This window comes from Leptinotarsa decemlineata, unplaced genomic scaffold (genome assembly GCF_025532065.1).
Source record: "Leptinotarsa decemlineata unplaced genomic scaffold, Ldec_3_MD MMD2_tig00026282_RagTag_RagTag, whole genome shotgun sequence".
NCBI classification, from domain to species: Eukaryota; Metazoa; Arthropoda; class Insecta; order Coleoptera; family Chrysomelidae; genus Leptinotarsa; species Leptinotarsa decemlineata.
Window position 1 is genome coordinate 6,792,929 of NW_027412668.1, and position 19,042 is coordinate 6,811,970.

The 19,042-nt window shown below is 34.7% G+C and overlaps 2 protein-coding genes across 2 annotated transcripts in view; one reads left to right on the top strand and one right to left on the bottom strand.

The window, feature by feature from the left end:
• LOC111506736 (uncharacterized) overlaps positions 1–19,042 on the top strand; it is a 465,508-nt gene that overhangs the window by 134,188 nt on the left and 312,278 nt on the right. The gene's annotated exons all lie outside the window — the stretch shown is intronic.
• Positions 17,750–18,995, bottom strand: LOC111503456 (uncharacterized). Its single transcript, XM_023157751.2, has 2 exons — positions 18,242–18,995; positions 17,750–18,181 (listed from the first exon to the last, which is right to left on the bottom strand). Exons 1-2 carry the CDS (start codon positions 18,334–18,336, stop codon positions 17,803–17,805), a joined length of 474 nt encoding a protein of 157 aa, XP_023013519.2. The 5' UTR covers positions 18,337–18,995; the 3' UTR covers positions 17,750–17,802.

The following is a 19,042-nucleotide window of genomic DNA, read 5'->3' on the forward strand; positions in this document are numbered from 1 at the left end:
CTGTACCTATGAGCGAGTGGATGGCACTTATATTTGGCAATCGAAGGCGTTGGAATATTCCTCGAAATTCCATCGAAGCCGGTAGCATTATTCTCACTAGATCTAGAACGGCAGCGAACATCGAACATTAGTGCGCTCTTAGCTACGTCACAATTGGTTTATGATACCAGTGGCGGCTAGCGTTGTTTTGTTCAGGGCATGATTTACAACAATGTATATCTTTTTTCTGTTATAGTGTCTGTCACATCAGCAGCTTGCAACCAATAATAATGATTTTTGATGAATTCAGTTGAATGAAAGATTGTACAAAACTATCAATTTTTTGTTCTGTTTGAAAGTGGTTGATAATGGGTTGTATGGGGGCGACAGCTGAATAATGGAAAAACAGATTTTAAACAGATTCTGAACAGATAGACAGAATAAAATGTGAAATGAAATCACAATGAAATGAATAAAATATCAAAATGAAAGATGAACATGACCACAGAGAAGAAAAAAAATTAAATGAGAGTAAGCAAATTATGAAACAAATTGAAAGGAATAAAAAGATTTCAAATCAAGGTACTTCACAACGTTTCGATTGTTTGTATCCACAATCATCTTTGGGTGATGAGTTGACTTATTCCTCCAAGTGAAGACTATTTATAGATCATTCGAGTGCTTTCACCTAGCCCCTGTTCCCCCTTTCCGCTTCACCATTTCAATTGAATTGAAGTGGTTTTTTACTATAGTCTCAGTACAAATATCTGTAGCTCCCCTGAGAAGCAATTTTGAACATAGGTTTATATGAAGTTATATGTATAAAATATAACCTGATTCAGACACATTGAATGACGTTAAATATTGGTACTATCAATTTCTTCATGGAAAGTCATACTCATTTGAATTTTTGAAAGGTATCGTACTCTCCAGTTCTTGATACCATAATGAATCTTCATGAAAAAACAAGTGATGCATCTGAAGCATACACGCAGCAATTCGAATTTATAATTACAATAGTCGCTTAGTACAGTATATTGTTCAAAGTTGATATTGTTGGTGAAGCTATCTGAGACCAAGGATTCATATATGTTGGCTATATATTGGTTGAATGCGTTGTTGGACAACATATATCTAGCTTCTTTGAATTTCCTCTCAAACCAGTGTTCCTACCTGTTGATGATCTCAGCTTGGAACCACTTGATGTTATGTTGATGAGTTCAAATATTTAGATTGGCTGGTTTTTCCTTGAGGTGTGTTTCTCTTGTTGCCCAATGTGAAGCTGGTTCTAATGTTATACTTGGATCAAATTCTTCTCATTCTTTCCAACAATCCTCTGACGAAGGGAATGACAAGCACTGATTGAGATGGCTTCTCTTCTTCCTGCGGCTCTTGCTGTCTTCTAGCCAAAGTCTATTACACTATCACTTTGAAGTAACCATTTCGTTGAAGACCTTTTTTGATAACGCCTAGTTTCTTCTTTCTTCTCCATATTACAGAGCCCGGAAGCACGTATCACTACAGTCAGTTTTTTGGTAGATTGATGGTGATTAGATTCGTGATTCAGATACTGTCTGGTGTGAGTGGATTTTCGATATACTGATGTTTCCCACTTAGTGTCGATCGTTTCCTCCAATACGTCTGAGAATGGAATGTTTTATGCTCTTGCTGTGCTTTGGAGAGGTATCTAGTCCTGTATTCTCATGGTCCCATGCTATGAAAGTTTCGTCATCGTATCTCAACCAGACTTGGGGCTTCTTGTGAGTTTCTTCAATGGCCAGAGTTTCAAACAACTCCATATATATGTTGGCTATAAGTGGTGAAAATGGCGATCTCATTGGCAGTTCCTCATCTTACGTAAAGAATTCGTCCTTCATTTGGAAATAGTAGTTCCGTACACAGCATTCTAGTAATTCCTTGATTACTACTATAGGCGAGTTTGTTCTATTTTTCAGGTCTTCTTCTTCGGATAGCTCCATAGATTTCAAATTATATTGAAATCATATTAGACAATGGGAGCCCGAACTAGTAAAATTTATCAATTTCACTTTGAAATAGATGAGTACCTTTCCACCCAAAGACAACACAAAACAAAAATTCAACTTCAACTTTCAGAGTGATTCGCTATGCAAAAGAAAACTAACACAATTGCAACATTTCTCTATAACGCGTGTCAAATCGGTTTGTGAGACCGCTTGACAGCATTTGGTTGTGTGATTGGTTTCATTCTGCCGGTACTCCTATGATATTATTATCAATTATATTGTGTAGAAAGCAATTACCATGTGCATTAAATATTGAGAGTAACAAATGTATTCATTTGATATGGATATCCATCTGAATAATCTCCGAATGCCACATTATATGTGATCATCATTCCAAGCATTAAAAATGAGTTCACAAGCTATCGTTAAAAGATAAACATATGCCATCGCGGATGCATAACCTACCTTCCTGATTTCTCACGGATAATATCGTCATATTTCATTGAATTCTCGTAAAATAATGAATTTATGGAAGAATCTTTCTCTTGAATTATCACTCTTTTCATTGCTGAAAGCCGCGTGAAAACTCGTTCGTCAGGTTTTGAGTTTATGGCGTTCAGATAGACAGACCGACGCGACAGTATTGTCAAATATGTAAAATAATCATGAAATAATTCAGATTCATTTAAGTAAATATATGAATTAAAAGATATTCCAACCTCACTTCAATATTTTAACACAAAAACACTCAGTATTCAGAATTCCATCTTTTAAAATTCATTTGAGTATCGATTAATCATCAGCAATGCAGCACATCTCCTTCTCTTAGATCCTGCTGGGTGGCAGTATAATGTAAGTTTTGATTGTTTTAATGTATTATTTTTATTTACATTTGAGTGTGAGTTTATTTTTTTTGTTTCTTTACAATAAATATTCAATTAAGTTTCAAATGAGTTCTTTCATTATTTTGGATGAATGAATGAATGGGTGAAACAGCAAATAAAAATCCTCTCGTTAATAGCCAAGCGAGAACTGAGTTGCGACAGTATATTGTTCAATGTTGATATTGTTGGTGAAGCTATCACTTGTTTTATAATATTTAGTGATCAATATATTAGTCACGTCTTTCCAAATTATGTGAGAGAAGAATGAGTTTTATAAGTGGATAACTAAAGGTATAGTAGCCTCCATTAATCAAAAATACCGATTGTTCATTCTTATGAAACAAAACCCCACCCAAGAGAACGTGAATAACTTCACAAAACATCATAACAAACTGAATGAACTCATAAAAGAAACCAAAAGAAAATATTACCAAAATAAAATAACTTTCCATCAACATAACTCTTCAAATCTTTGGCTATGTTTCAATGACATGTCGAACAAAAATGAACATCAAAATGAAATTCTTGAAATTGAGACAGAAAATGTACAAATTTTAAGGATTAAATTAGATATCGCCAATAGATTCAACGAATACTTTACAAACATCGGAAGAGAACTATCAGAAAAAATAGAAAGTAAAGCCAGCTTCTCATCTAACAAACCTCAAACATGTCGATTAAATTCATTTCACTCAGAAGAAATAACTGAAGAGGAGACATTGAAAACAATCAGAAGTTTGAAAAAAAATAAAGCACCTGGGAAAGATGGGATAACGGCCGAAACTTTACAACTTATAGCTAATCATATATACAAACCATTGACGCACATCATGAACCTCTCACTGAAGACTGGTATTTTTCCAGAAGCATTGAAAATGGCAATTGTAAAGCCTCTTTTCAAAACAGGATCAAAACGAATAGTCTCAAATTATAGACCAATATCACTAATCTCAAATCTAGCAAAAATCTATGAGAAACTTTTAAAACACAGAATCACAACATTTCTTAAAAAATATGAATTGATGTCGGATAAGCAGTTCGGGTTTCGGAAGAACAGATGGACAGAAGACGCTATTAACCTATTAACAACTGAAATGAGTCAAGCTGTAGACAATAAACAACCTGCTCTATGCATCCTGTGGTGGATCTTAAAAAGGCATTCGATACTGTCTGCCATGAATTGCTTCTGAATACTTTGGAAAGTATAGGTTTTAGAGGTACTGCGTTTCAGTTATTCAAGAGTTACCTGAGTAACCGAGAACAATGTACCGAAGTCAACGACTGCATAAGTTTTACATTGAGTCATTGGTGTTCCACAAGGCACCGTCCTTGCTCCTATACTCTTCAATATATATTTGAACGACCTATTCAAATTGAATTTAGAAGGAAATGTGATGAGCTTCGCTGATGACACCGCAGTATTCTATAAAGCCAAAATTTGAGATGACTTGAAAATTTTAGTAGAACGAGACTTCGGAATTATCCTTGAATGGTTTGACGGGCAACTACTGACAGTAAATAAGGATAAAACATACTTCATTCCCTTCACTTCTTACTCCAAAAACTTACCTAATTTTGACACAATACAGATCAATCAACCTAATGAAGTTGTGAGAATTAAAAGGCAGACATAAATACTTAGGAATTTACCTTGATTGTAACTTGAAATGGAACGTACATGTAAATTATGTAGTCAAGAAATTGAGGAGTATTTTATACAGTATTTTATACTATTCGAATATACTCACCACAAGTCAAATGAAAATATTATACTAGGCGCTGATCGAGAGCCACCTCAATTATGGAGTCATTGCTTGGGGTGCAGCCAATAAAACGTTTCTTATAAATCTGGAAAAAAAAGCAGAAAAGCATATTTTGTGAGCACTGTAGCCCGCCAACATAAATACAAAGCAAGCCTACAAGCCATCAGTCATCCATACCTAACACGGCAAAAATCGAACATGTCGCAAGTAGCAAGACCATCAAATAACATACTACAAAGAAGTTTTTTTTACTTAGGTCCAAAACTTTATAAATGAATTACCAAAAACCCTGAAAAATATACATAACTTAAGAGTTTTCAAACGAAAAACCAAGTTATGGGTTCTCCGAATCCCCCGCCTTCAAATACAACAATATGTTGATGTAAAAAATATGTATTACTTATAATATTTATTCATTTTTTTTTTTTTCTTCTCAAGACGTTTCACTCTGATACATAAGTTTGAATCAGACTTGGAAATGCATTATTTTTCTTGTGATCATGTGTTATTTTGGGTATATGTCTAAAAATATATAGCTTATAGTTAAGCATCTCACGCTCAAGGTTTACCTTTTGTGAGTTATCTAAATTTATTTGCAACGCATTATTTGCATACCAACTTTGTATAACTGTGTAACTTGTATGTGAATAAATTATTATTATTATTATTCTCCATTCCGAGAAACAAAGAGGCAAAAAGTGTTTACCAGAATTTTAATACCTACCCTTTCAATAATTAAAATAATATTGGCTAATTAGAATAGTTTTTTGGATACATGAACGAGAAATTCAATAGTTTCTCGCTCAACCGCTTGTGGAGCACAAATGTTTTCTCTCCAACCAACCAAACTTCTCCTTCGGATTCATTTTCACAATTACGTTTTCCGGAAATACAAAACTCCTTCGAGTGACTTAATTTCACATCAATTGTTTCCATGACAAATAGAAACCGCATCAAAGTAAGCTGATTATACAACGATTCCACAACGGAAAATATTCAATTACCTTTCATAAGCCAGAACGGAGCCGCTCTCTCGGAATCAAAATATGCCCGGATAGAAATTTCCAGCCAAACAAATTTCGTTCCGCATTCACACGACTTAATATAAATAATTAAACAAGTAGATTGTGCGAATGTGTGTGAACGGGGCTGCAGGGTCGGCAGATCAAAGGATACTTCTCCGAATGCCCGCTTTGTTATTGCCAGAGTGTGCTATTTAATAACTCAAGTGTCGCAATTGACGGGTTGAAAATGATTGGCTTCACGCACAGGTACGTCAAATGATATCAAGCCTGTTGAGAGGATGAATGGCACAGGCTTAGTGAACAAGGTGTTGGACGGAATTCAGGAGAATTATTGATATTCTGTAGTGAGAACAGTGTTCTGAATGTAGCTTTCGGATTTTCATGCAGAACACATTCATTTTAAAGCTATTTCACGGGTTTCTGGACGTGGACTGCAGGTTTTTATATTTGACGTTCCATCTACGACTCTGTTTTCTTCGAGTCTACTTCGAAATGTAATATTACAGTGAATACCTATTCAATTTATTCTAAATAGGCGCCATTTGGATGAGTGCACTCTTGTCGCCGTAACGTAATCGATAAATTCCTTCAGAATAAAAATTGGGTGCTCGGGATTCGATGAAGTCAGTGAAGGCCGTTTGCGGCCTGCACCGACTTCATTGAATCCCGAGCTTCATCAGTTCTACCGGTGAAAAAGTTATCGAAGTTTCGGAAGGGTTTGGTTATGTTAAGTTAGGTTCACCGCAACCCGCAAGGGTTTATTGTGGCTCACAAATATCCACACTCGACCAAATAAACCCAGCTTCTTAACGAAGCCGATTAGTTTGTATGGTGAGTGGTCTTTCAGTTCAGATGGTGAAAGAACGGTTCTGCCGAACTCTAAAAACCTGATTCGGTCCCCAGCGGGGCAGGCACAACGTATGTGCTCTGCTGTTCCATCATTTCTCATACAGAGGCGACGACACACACTGTCTTTCGACAGTCCGAATCTCTGCATATGATGATGATGACCTGTAAGAAGGCCTGTTAGACATCGTAGTTTATCCCTACTGTAGTCCAACAACTGTTTGGTATCAAGCTTTGAAGAGTGAATACACGCCTTGGAGTGAGCCGATCCTGGAAGATTCTGCCAGAAGTTCATCAATCTTCGTGCCATCGAGGTGTTCAATCTTTGTTTGGCAAAACCTAAGACGATTCCAATGACAGGTTCTGGTCCAATGAAGCTGCTTGCAGCACCCTCTTTTACAAGGAAGTCAGCAGTCTCATTGCCTTCCAAGCCAGTAGATAAATAGATAGATAGATTTATTAGTCCTTGATGCTACATTATGTGGATGGGACAGGTCATATTTCTGAGGTATAATATAAATGTGTAAAACAATCACAAACATATCAAAAATATAAGTAAAAAATAAAAATGGATAAATAAACAATTTTTTTCGGACAAGGAAAGATCATCGCTAACACCGCACCACAGTAAGCCCCCTCACTTGTATTAACTACCCAAAATCCACAAGAAGGACGTTCCGCTTAGACCGATCATCAGCTTCAGAGACTCGGCTACTCAAAACTTGTCTAGATTTTTACTTCCCTTAATACAACCATTACAAGGAAAAACATCGTCTTTTGTGAAGAATTCAAGGCATTTTGTCGAACTACCAATCATTTTCGAAATGGAAAGCCTTTACACCAACGTTCCGGTCGAAGAAGCACTCCAAATCATACAGAGAAAGCTATCCGAAGACGGGAACCTGAAAGAGGGAACGAATCTACCTATAGAAGTAATCATGGAATTACTAGGATGCTGTGTATGAAACTGTTATTTCCAACTGAAGGACGAATTCTTTACACAAGATGAGGGACTGCCAATGGGATCGCCACTTTCACCAGTCATAGCCAACATATATATGGAGTGGTTTGAAACTGTGGCCATTGAAAAAGCCTACAAGAAACCTCGAGTCTGGTTGAGATATGTTGACGATACCTTCATAATATGGAACCATGGGAATACTGAACTAGACGCCTTCCTGAAACACATCAACAGCGTGAGACCTTCCATTAGTTTCATAGTGGAGAAGGAAATACACAACGAATTGCCATTCTTAGACGTTTTGGTGAAGAGGACCGACACTAAGTGTGAAACATCTGTATACCGTAAACCCACTCATACGGGAAAGTATCTGAACCACGAATCCAACCACCATCAATCGACTAAAAGAGGAATCATCAAGACTCTATTAGACCGTGCTTTTGGGCTCTGTATTACGAAGTGAGGTCTCGAGGAGGAACAAGACATCATCAAAAATGATCTTCAGCGGAATGGCTACTCCAAAGCGATGGTAGAAGAGACTTTGGCTAAAAGACAGCAGGAGCCTCGCAAGGAAGAGAAGCCGTCACAACCAGTGCTTGCACTTCCCTACATCAGAGGATTATCGGAGAGGATAAGAAGAATTGATTACAAGTACATCAGAACCTGCTTCAGATCCGGTAACACTATCCGTAGCAGCCTCACGAAAACCAGGCCAACAAACACGGACTGCGATTCCAAGTGCGGAAAATCCTATATTGGTGAAACTAAGAGGCCATTGAATGTTCGCATTGCCGAGCACAAGAAACACACACAGCGAGGGGAAACCAGCAAATCAGGAATAGCAGACCATGTTTGGACCCATCAAAGTAGTATAGCTAACGTGGTTCTAGATACAATGGTAACCATGCCATCGAGCTGTCCATCGAGAGCGTAAGGGGTGCGGTTGTGTGGGGTGAAGAAGCGTGTCAAAAAGGCCTTGTTGTCGAAGAACAATGGTGTGCCAAAGAGTTCTTGAGCAACCCTTGTGTAGATCGTCAATGACCAGAGGGTTGTGATGGTCAATGACCAGAGGGTGTTGTAAGAAGAGGCCTCGACAGGTGTAGGTTAGCCGTGTCGTAGAGCCGTTTTGGCTCAGTGGATGGTCTTCGGGCAACCCTCTTCGACCCTCTTCGGGCAACCCTTTTCGGGCCCGGGGCACCCTCATCAGGCGACCCCTTTTCGTAAAAGCAGGCGTACGCCAATGTGTTCGTTTCGTAAAAGCAGGCGTACGCCAATGTGTTCGATGAGTCGCCAGTTGACCTTGAGACAACTTTGTAGCAGTTAATTAGGATATCGTTGCATTGGAATACTTGTTTGCCTGATAATAAACCAGATTAGCTGACCTTAAGGTCATATGTATGATTAAATATGGATATTTTTTGTAAATGAATTGGAAAATACGTAATTCCTCATGAATACAAGGTTTCATTCGATTTATAATAACAAGTAGAGTGTAATAATAAAAATAACATTGCTACGTTTTTTATGTTTTATTTTTATGTAATAAAAATTTTTATAAATGATTCAATATATGATCTACAAACTGGACAATTATCACATCTGATAGAACAATCAATGCAGCATGCTATATGTTTACATGGTACAAATAATATATTCATTTCTTTTTCTAAACATATTTTACAAATATTACTTGAATTTGTGGGAACGTTGTCTTTGGGTGGTTTTTCTTGAGTTTCTTTTCCAGAGAGCAATGTATTTCCATCAAAAAATATACAATCTGGCTGCCATCTGAAGTGATCCATCAGCGGATCGTCTCCCATTTTCCATTCAAATCCTTCAATGTGACATTTTGGACACGCAACAATATCACCTTTACCAGTATAAATGAAACCAGCATCAGCAAGTTTATCTTTTGGAAATTCATGTGTCCAATTATGAAAAGTTTCGATTCTACTTTCAAAAGTTTCGAAATTTCTTTCGTGTATCAAATGCATACGTGCTTCGACTTCCATTCTCTCTAATGAATTCTGTTGAATTCTCATGCAATTATGTTAGCTTCTCGCAGTTCTTCAATAATGGAATTTATTTCATTTTGATGACCTGAATGACCTGCCTGCCTTGAGGATAGTAGTAAACGTAATCTGTCGCAGAGTTCGTTTGGATCATCCCATCTAATATAATCTATTTTATTGTTATTTGCTTCCATAAACATACCTTCTCCCGATATACCAGTTATTGGAGCTATTATATTTTTATATTTTTGCAATTTACTACCGTCAATTTGTTTATTTGGTTGATAATGCCGCCGGTGAGCATTCGTTTTCAAAACAATTTGTTTATAATTTTGTTGATCTTGTTCGGTGAAATTTTCAGGATATTTTTTGAAAAGTAATTCATATAGACCGGGTGTACCCTTATATCTTCTATTTTTAACGATTACATCTGGACCATCAATGTGCAGTCTTGAATCTCCGATTGATAGTTTTTCAGTATTTTCATCAAGTCGTACACCATATTTGTGATCGAATTCTTTTTTGTCTACATCATGGTGCATCTCATTGATATACTTTCTTGGAAGAGGATCATATTGATTTAAATAATCAATATATGAAGTTTGTGTAATATCTTTCAGACGATTAACTCCAGATGAATGACTTTCTTCTTCTTCATCTTCAGACTGAATATTTTCTACAATAGATTGCTTGATTTCACTTGGTTCATCATCATCATCAGAATGTGAAACATTTTCTATTTTTGGTTCTGAATTTGATAGTAGTTTCATTGATAATCGACGAGGAATCTTGGGAAACATCTTTTCATTTTTTGGAGTTTGCAATAAGTATTGTTGTATTGGAGACGTTTTATATGTTTCAGATGATGTTTCTTGTTGTTCACCTAATTTAGGAATTTTGTCTTGTAATTTATTCTCTATATTTTTCAGGTGTTTTGTAATTGGATTGAACATACTTTCATGTAGTAATTCACCATGTTTCAAAAATTCCAATTTATTTTTAACAATTTTCCGTTTATTAATGAGCCTTTTTTTCAGTTCTATGTCTTCACTTTTCATTGTCAAACTGGTCTCTATCAGGTTTTGAATAGATCAGGTATTTGAATAGAATGAACCGACACTTGATCTGCTTCTATCAGGTCTGTTGAACTGGTTTTGATCCGGTTTGAACCGGTTATGAACAGGTTTTATCAGGTTTGAACTGGTTTACAACAGGTCTGAACTGGTATTAATCTGATAATGTGGTTTGTTTCCATTTTTATTCTTGAATGTGTATGAAGTGATCGAGTCCTTTGCGGTAACGACCCCTATTGAGACAACAATCTTTAAAAATAGTAATAAATCCATAAGGTTCTCTCCAACATAAAGAACAAATCACCTTGAAGGTATCAAAGGTCATGTCAGTTCCTACATGATCGGTATAGATGTGTCGCAAGTTTAGATCATCTTGTTTGAAAGCGATTAAACAATTGGCATTGTCTCGAATTAAGTGTTTGGGTATTTTTGCATAACTTTGATTCAAATAAAATGGATCGACAGCAGCATGTCTCGCCATACTGAAGTATTCTCTTATAACTTCCTGATTATCACAAGCAACATCATCAAAAATAAAAATCGAATTGGGATTAGCTTCAGACGGATGCATTATATTTTCACTGGCACTGAATGCGTAATATCCGATTCCTTTTATTGGTTTAAGCAGGTGCTCCAAGTACCTATATTTAGGTTGATTAAGTGATTTAGAATACACATATATATTTTCAAATTTCAATCCATTTTCATGCTCCAACATATTCACCATTAAATTTGTTTTACCGCAGTTTGAAGGTCCAACAATTATACACCTTATTGTAGAGGGGAATAGCATACCATGCTTTTTGAAAGTTTCCTCTGTTTCAAATATATTATTCTCGATTGGTAGAGCAATTTTTTGCGGAATTACTTTAATACCTTGCATATCTATTTCCAATAAAATACTTGAGGTAACTGAATTTTAATCAGTCAACTTTCAAACTTATACGCGAAAAGATCTAATATGCAACGTTACGGTGATGGGTTGGTGAATAGCGCTATCAATAATTTACCGGTTGAATTGCATATACCCGGATATAAATATTGCGGACCAGGTACAAAATTACAAAAACGTCTGGCTCGTGGTGAAAAAGGTATAAATGGTTTAGATGAAGCATGTAAAAATCATGATATAAGTTATTCACAAACCAAAGATTTGAATCGTAGACATGAAGCTGATAGAATTCTAGCTGAGAAGGCTATGACGCGATTCAAAGCGAAAGATAGTTCATTAGGAGAAAAAATGGCTGCCCTAGCAGTCGCAGGTACCATGAAGGCAAAAGTCAAATTAGGTATGGGCTTACAACGTCGTAATCGTACACCTTTAACTGCTAATATCAAGAGAAAATGTATTCAATTATTGAGTGGAATGAATAAACGACTAACAGATGTAACGAAGAATATTGAAGAGTGTTTAAAACTTCTCAACAGTATCAATGGAAATAAAATTATTCGAGTTGATAAGAAAAAATCTAAGACTAAACGTCTGCCGCCGCCGCCGCCGCCGCCACCGAGACGAAAACGACTTATTATCGATAACAAAGAAGAAAATGAACCTATGGATATTGATATAATAGAAGACTTGAAGCGTGCTACTAAAAGAAAATTCCTCAACGATATACCTGTTATCCCAGATAAAAAAATGAGAATAATCAACTCAAGAGAAAATAAACCCAAATTATCTGCGAAAAGAAAAAATTTAGAGCAACAAATCGAGTCAGATATTCAGAAAAATGGTTCAATTGAAGGAATAAATGAACAAATGTCTCAGCAGCAGCAGCAGCAGAATCCTAAAAAACGAAATTTGGAGGAAGAGTTTGAAAATGTTGATAATAAGAAAATGAAAATATCCATATAAATATTTACTGTAATAGGGTGAATCTGTCAGTGTATCGAGTAATTCATAACGAGATGGTTGTCAAAAAATGTAAAAGAAAACAATCTAAAAATAAGAGGAAAAATATCTCTAGGAAGAAAAAAATTGTGAAGAAATGTAGGAATAAAAAGGGGATGTGTTTCATGACAGCGACACGAAAAATAAAAAAACAAATCATCAGTAAAAAACCAAAGACTTTAGGAGAAGCTGTGACGGTAGCTTTGAAATCTGCAAAAAAATTGAATATTAGACCAACACGTGTTGTGAAAATACCCAAAACAGGTGGAATACTTCCTTTGATTCCAATTTTTGCTGGGTTGAGTGCACTCGGTGCCCTAACAGGGGGAGCAGCTGGAATTGCCAAAGCTGTAACTGATGCTAAATCTGCAAAAAATCAGTTAGAAGAAGCTCAACGTCATAATAAAACTATGGAATCTATTGCATTGGGGAAAGGATTTTATTTAAGACCTTACAAAACTGGTTTGGGGTTGTTTTTGAATCGTACCACCGTTTGAGAGGGAGAGGTGAAACATGAAAAAAATTCCTCATAATCGTCCGTTATCCAATATCGACTTGATAAAGTATGCAAAGGATTTAAAAATTCCATTCTTCAGATCGGTCTATATGAGAGATAATTTACCGAAAAAAATCCGAAAAAAAGAAAGAGGAATAATAAATCTCGATAAACAAGCTGGACCTGGGACTCATTGGACTGCCTACCGCAAAAATGGTTCTCATATAATTTATTTTGATAGTTATGGTAATCTGAGGCCACCTCTGGAAGCTTTAATATACTTCAATTCAGATGGACCTTGTCTCATTAATTATAATCATACTGTATATCAATCATATAATTCTGTTAATTGCGGACAACTATGTTTGAAATTTCTTTCTCAATAAACATGTATGCAATCAATGTTTTCTCTTCATTCTACAGATAACCTTTAACATGTGTTCATATACGTTCACCTTATCAGGCCGAGATTCGATTCTCTCGTCTAAAATTAATCCTCCTATCATACTGGACGATACAAAAAATTATGTTTTAGGATTGATTGACTTTGTAACATTCAATACAATACCGAATGTGGATGAGACTAATAATATTTTTTATATTGGGTCTACAAAAATCAAGATTCCTCCTGGTTCATATGAAATATCTGATATAGAGAGTGAAATTATGAGGCAATTGAATGAAGTGAAATCGAAAGAAAGTACGAAACAAGAACTCAAGGTGAAAACTTCAAATATCATAACTAAAGAAGAGGAAAATTCTGAGAGTAGTATCGATCTGAAATTGTATGCAAACCGAAATACTTTGAGATATGAAATCATGTCCAATAAACCAATTCATTTTGAAAAACCTAACTCATTGGCACCTCTATTGGGATTCGAGAAAAAGAAATTACAACCGAATAGAAAACATATATCGGTTTTTCCAATCAATATCTCCAAAGTGAATTCGATTTGTGTTGAATGCAATTTAATAACGAATTCATTCAATAATGACAGTGCCGTACATTTGTTACATATGTTCTACCCCACCGTACCAAGTGGATTTCGAATTATTGAAAAAGTTGCAAATGTTATCTATTTACCAATCAACACCAGACATATCGATGAGGTTTTCCTTAAAATAAATGATCAAGAGGGTAATTTAGTCAATTTCCAACAGGAAACGATAACAGTAAGACTTCATCTCAAAGAGCAGCTCTGATGGTATTCTTATATAATATTACAACTTTTCCAACAACATCAACAACAACAGCACATAGTATAATTGATAAAGATCCTGGAAAATGTGTCACTATAGGAAGTGCTGTTAAACGGTTAACATCAGAAAATCGACAGTTTCTTCTTTCACTTGGTTTTCGAGTACTTTAAGTGGCAAAGTGTCAAAACGGCTACTTTTTACGAGTTTTGGTGTAACCTCAAAGTCAACATCAGTTCAAGATTCAGACAAATTTTATTATTTTTCAAGTGTTCTTGCGGTGGCAGAAGCAGCAGCAGCAGCAGAAGTAGCAGAAAAACAAAAATACTAGATAGTGGAAAAAGGAGGAAAAAAACGCAAAAATGAGCTTTAATATATTGAATATTGGTGAACATGTATTGATGGATGATTCTATAACTAATTACGAGATGCATAGTCATCCACCTTATGCAAATACGACATTCAATAATTCTGATGAAATTAGAATTCCTATTCAAACTCAAGATATTTATACATTACCATCCCAAAGTTACCTTTATATCGAAGGACGATTAACCGATGCTGAAAATAAACCTAGTATAACATTAAATTTTGTGAATAATGGTATGGCATTTCTGTTCGATGAGATAAGATATGAGATAGGAGGCACAGTAGTGGACAGGGTGAGGAATCCAGGTATAACATCATCTATTAAAGGATACATCTCCTATACAAGTAGTGAATGTGATAGATATAATAATGCCTGTTGGAATCATTTGGAATATCCAAAAGTATCCGATTCGAATGGATACTTCAACGTCTACATACCCCTGAAACACCTTTTGGGTTTCTGTGAAGATTTCAAGAAAATAATCGTAAACATTCGCCAAGAATTGGTACTCATTAGAACAAGTAGTGACGTAAATTCTGTAATATCAACAAAGGATAATGAAAAACCCAAAGTTAATTTAACTAAAATTCTGTGGAGAATTCCTCATGTTCAAGTTTCCGATACAGAAAAATTGCGATTACTCAAGTACATTGAAAAAGGACGTGACTTAGAAATTGCATTCAGGAGCTGGGAACTACACGAATATCCACTTTTACAACAAACAATGACTCATTCTTGGAATGTGAAAGCATCTAATCAATTGGAAAAACCTCGATTCATCATTGTAGCTTTTCAGACTCAGAGGAAAAATCAGATCAAGAAAAATATTAGTCATTTCGATCATTGTAATATTACCAACATCAAACTTCACCTCAACTCAGATGTATACCCTTACGATAATATGAATTTGAACTTCAAGAAAAACCAGTTTGCATTACTTTACGAGCTCTTCGCTCAATTTCAAGAATCCTACTATTATAAAACTTCTGGAGAGCCCTGTCTTACATTGACTAAGTTTCACGATATCGCACCTCTATTTGTTATTGATTGCAGTAGACAAAATGATAGTTTAAAGGTAGGAGTGCAAGATATAAGACTCGACTTCGAAGCCAGTGAAAATATTCCTGCAAATACATCAGCATTTTGTTTGATTTTACACGATCGTTTACTCAGATACAATCCACTAACGAATTCTGTGAAACAATTCTAGAGTGAGTTTTATGATGAGTAGTAATAATAGAATAACTTTCAATGAAAAGAAAAATGAAGTTCATTACATATTTGCTTGGAGTTTCGCCTATAGAAATGCAAGAAAAACTTATTGGGAATTTTTTGCCATTGATCGAACACGCTTTCAGCGACGTATTCGGAGCAGTTCAGCTTTTATAGATCCAATTTTAGAACATTCACATAGACAAAAAATTTTTGACCAAAGATTTCGCGAGAAGAGCTTGGAGAATTTTAATCTTATTTGATAACAAAACCGTTTGATTATCAAAGCTTCCAGAATTCTTGAGAAGAGGAGAGCACAACCACCAAATCAAATTCGAAACAAAAATCCAAAGGATCCAGGAATTAGAAAATGAGTACCATTGTTTTATGAAATATGTATGACAGATAGTGTATGTATTAATAAAATTTCATCAATTTTCTTGAGTTTTCTTCTGACCGTCATACCATGAACTTTCAAACTGATGTTAAAAGGGATATTATTGAAGAACTTCATAAACAAGCCCGAATCAATTTCAAAAGACGAAGAGTAATCATTAAGGGTTTCGATGATCTTTTTCAAGCTGATTTAGTTGAGATGATACCATATTCTAAAGTGAATAAAGGATATAAATATATTCTAACTGTGATAAACTGTTTTTCAAAGTTTGCTTGGGCACTACCTTTAAAAAATAAGACAGCTAATGCTGTGTCCAAAGCTATGGAAGAAGTTTTACGTAAACAATCACCACAAAATTTACAAACTGATTCAGGTAAAGAATTTTTCAACTCAGAATTTAAGAAATTGATGGAAAAATATAAAGTTAATCATTATAGTACGTTCAGTGAAAAGAAAGCATCAATAATTGAGAGATTCAATAGAACAATGAAGTCTTGGATGTATAAAGAATTCAATTTTCAGGGTAACTATAAGTGGCTTAATGTATTGAAGCATATTTTGGAAAAATATAACAATTCCACTCATAGAACCATTAAAATGAAACCTGCTGAAGTGAGTAAAAAAGATGAAAATAAATTACTTCACACAGCCTACAATCATATCAAACAAATTGACTTCAATAATAAATTCAAAGTAGGAGATCATGTACGCATATCTAAATTACGAGGAATTTTCGATAAAAAATATTTTCCAAACTGGTCAACAGAAATTTTCACGATAGCAAAAGTACAATTGACAAATCCTGTAACCTATTTACTGAGAGATGATAAAAAGCAAGATATTTCAGGAGGTTTTTACAAAGAGCAATTACAAAAAGTAAAACATCCTGATATATATCTCGTAGAAAAAGTACTTAAAAGAAAGAATGGAAAAGTTTTCGTTAAATGGTTAGGATTCGATGACAAACATAATAGTTGGATAGATAAGAGAAATATTGCGTAATCAGCATTCGTATTATAAATACTCTATGAATCAGTATATTACTTTATTTTTACGGTGTCATTGAGTGTGGTATCATGTTTATCATCGATGTGCAAGGTTTTCAATATGGTAAAGGAAATTTTTTATGTAAAGAAATTGCAATTTTGAATGTTGAAAATGGAGTATGGTACCATCGAATGATTAATTTACCAATAGGCATCAATCAATATATGCCTCATGTGAAAAAACATATGAACTGGTGTACAAATAATCTACATGGATTGTCATGGCAGCATGAGCAAAGTTCAACAACAACAACAGTAGCAACCATCAACTACGAACAAATTTCGGAGTTCATCAAGAATTGTGTTGGTTTTGATGCTGTTATAAGTGTGAAAGGTTGTGAAAAGAAAAAATGGTTAAGTCAACTCATTCAAAATGAAATTTCCGATTTGTATGAAGAAGGATGTCCTGCAATAGAAAATTTGAAAAGTTTTCTCAAGTCACACCATTGTATGAATCATTTAAATAACAGTTTGAATTGTGCACTAGAAAATGTTTTTTTATTGAAATATTGGTATTCTCACTGTAGAAATAAATTCTGAATTCTTGTTCTTATAATGAAATATTTACTTTTCACACATTCTCATTATACATGTGATTTTTACTACATTGCAGAAATAAAAAATATTTTTCTCAATTTTGTTTATTTTATTATAATAAATAAATTTTACAAAAAATCTTGGGATTCTTGGAAATAAGTAGGGTGTTGAGAGTTTTCTCCTTCAAAATCTTCAATTATGACAGGAGATAGTGATCGTGTTGGAGGCGGTAGAATTTCTTTTGATGATGATGATGAATCCTTCAACTTTTTTGGTGGTGGAGGTGATGGAATAGCGTCCACGTCATCATCATCTTGTATATTGAAATTGAACCGTTTCACTGCTGTTTCCAGAAACCCCAATTCCTTTTCATTTTCAGCCATTGCCCGGGTTACTTTCACTGGCAAATTACCAAATTTCTTGGTTAAAGTAACCATCTTCGGACTGTATTTTAAATATACTAAAATACAGTCCTCAGATTTTTTTACAATCTGCTTCACACCATATCTATAACAATATGAAAAATTGTTCAAACACAAGTAATAATATCAGTTGAAAATGACTTACCTGAATAATTGTTTAAGCACCACCATTGCCATATTAACGGGCAACATTTTTGTATTTGTAATATTGATAATTAAAGTTGTTGGAATAGTCGACATTTTCGTTGTTGTATCTCGATTCACTCGTAACTAGAATGATTTTCCAAAGACACAGATCCGTCAATTTATACTGTGAAATTGTGCTGATAAAAATGAATAACATCGTAATTATGTTGTTTATGCAATGATAAACGAGTGAATTATCATGTATCAAGTACGTGATATAATTTTTCTATTAAGAAATATCAATACCGTGTTACCATAACAAACATGTAAAGTTCATGATTTGCGAGTGCATTATCATGTATCAATTACGTGATTTTCCATTAATTCATTGCGATAAACAGACGTTTAAAGTTCATGATTCACATAATTAAAAATGACCTCTAATTTATGGAAATAGCGCGCATTTGAAATAACAACTCATTAGCAAATAAGTGCTGCATAAATCTTATAAAGTAGGTTTGTAAATTGAACTGATTGCAATTTGACATCATTCGCAAGGTAAGTGAGAATAGATTAAAACTGTGTTGATTATCGTTCGTTATTCACTTTATCATTTTCACGCTACTAAACAACAATGAATACCTGTGCAGAAATACAAAAAGTTAGCGATAATATTGTGTTGAAAATTCAAAAAGTTGGTAAGTTGATTAAAAGTAAAGCTGAGTATTGCAAGTGGATTAAATTTTTGAACAAAAATATCTTACTTTTGAAAAAATATATTAAATTCAACGAATGTTCGAACAAAAAATATTTTTCCAAA

Excerpts from the sequence above, each read along its gene's own strand:
- LOC111503456 (XM_023157751.2), bottom strand. The coding sequence starts at position 18,336 with ATGTCGACTATTCCAACAACTTTAATTATCAATATTACAAATACAAAA. Across the intron at positions 18,182-18,241 it reads GTGCTTAAACAATTATTCAG|ATATGGTGTGAAGCAGATTG; the intron begins GTAAGTCATTTT and ends ATATTGTTATAG.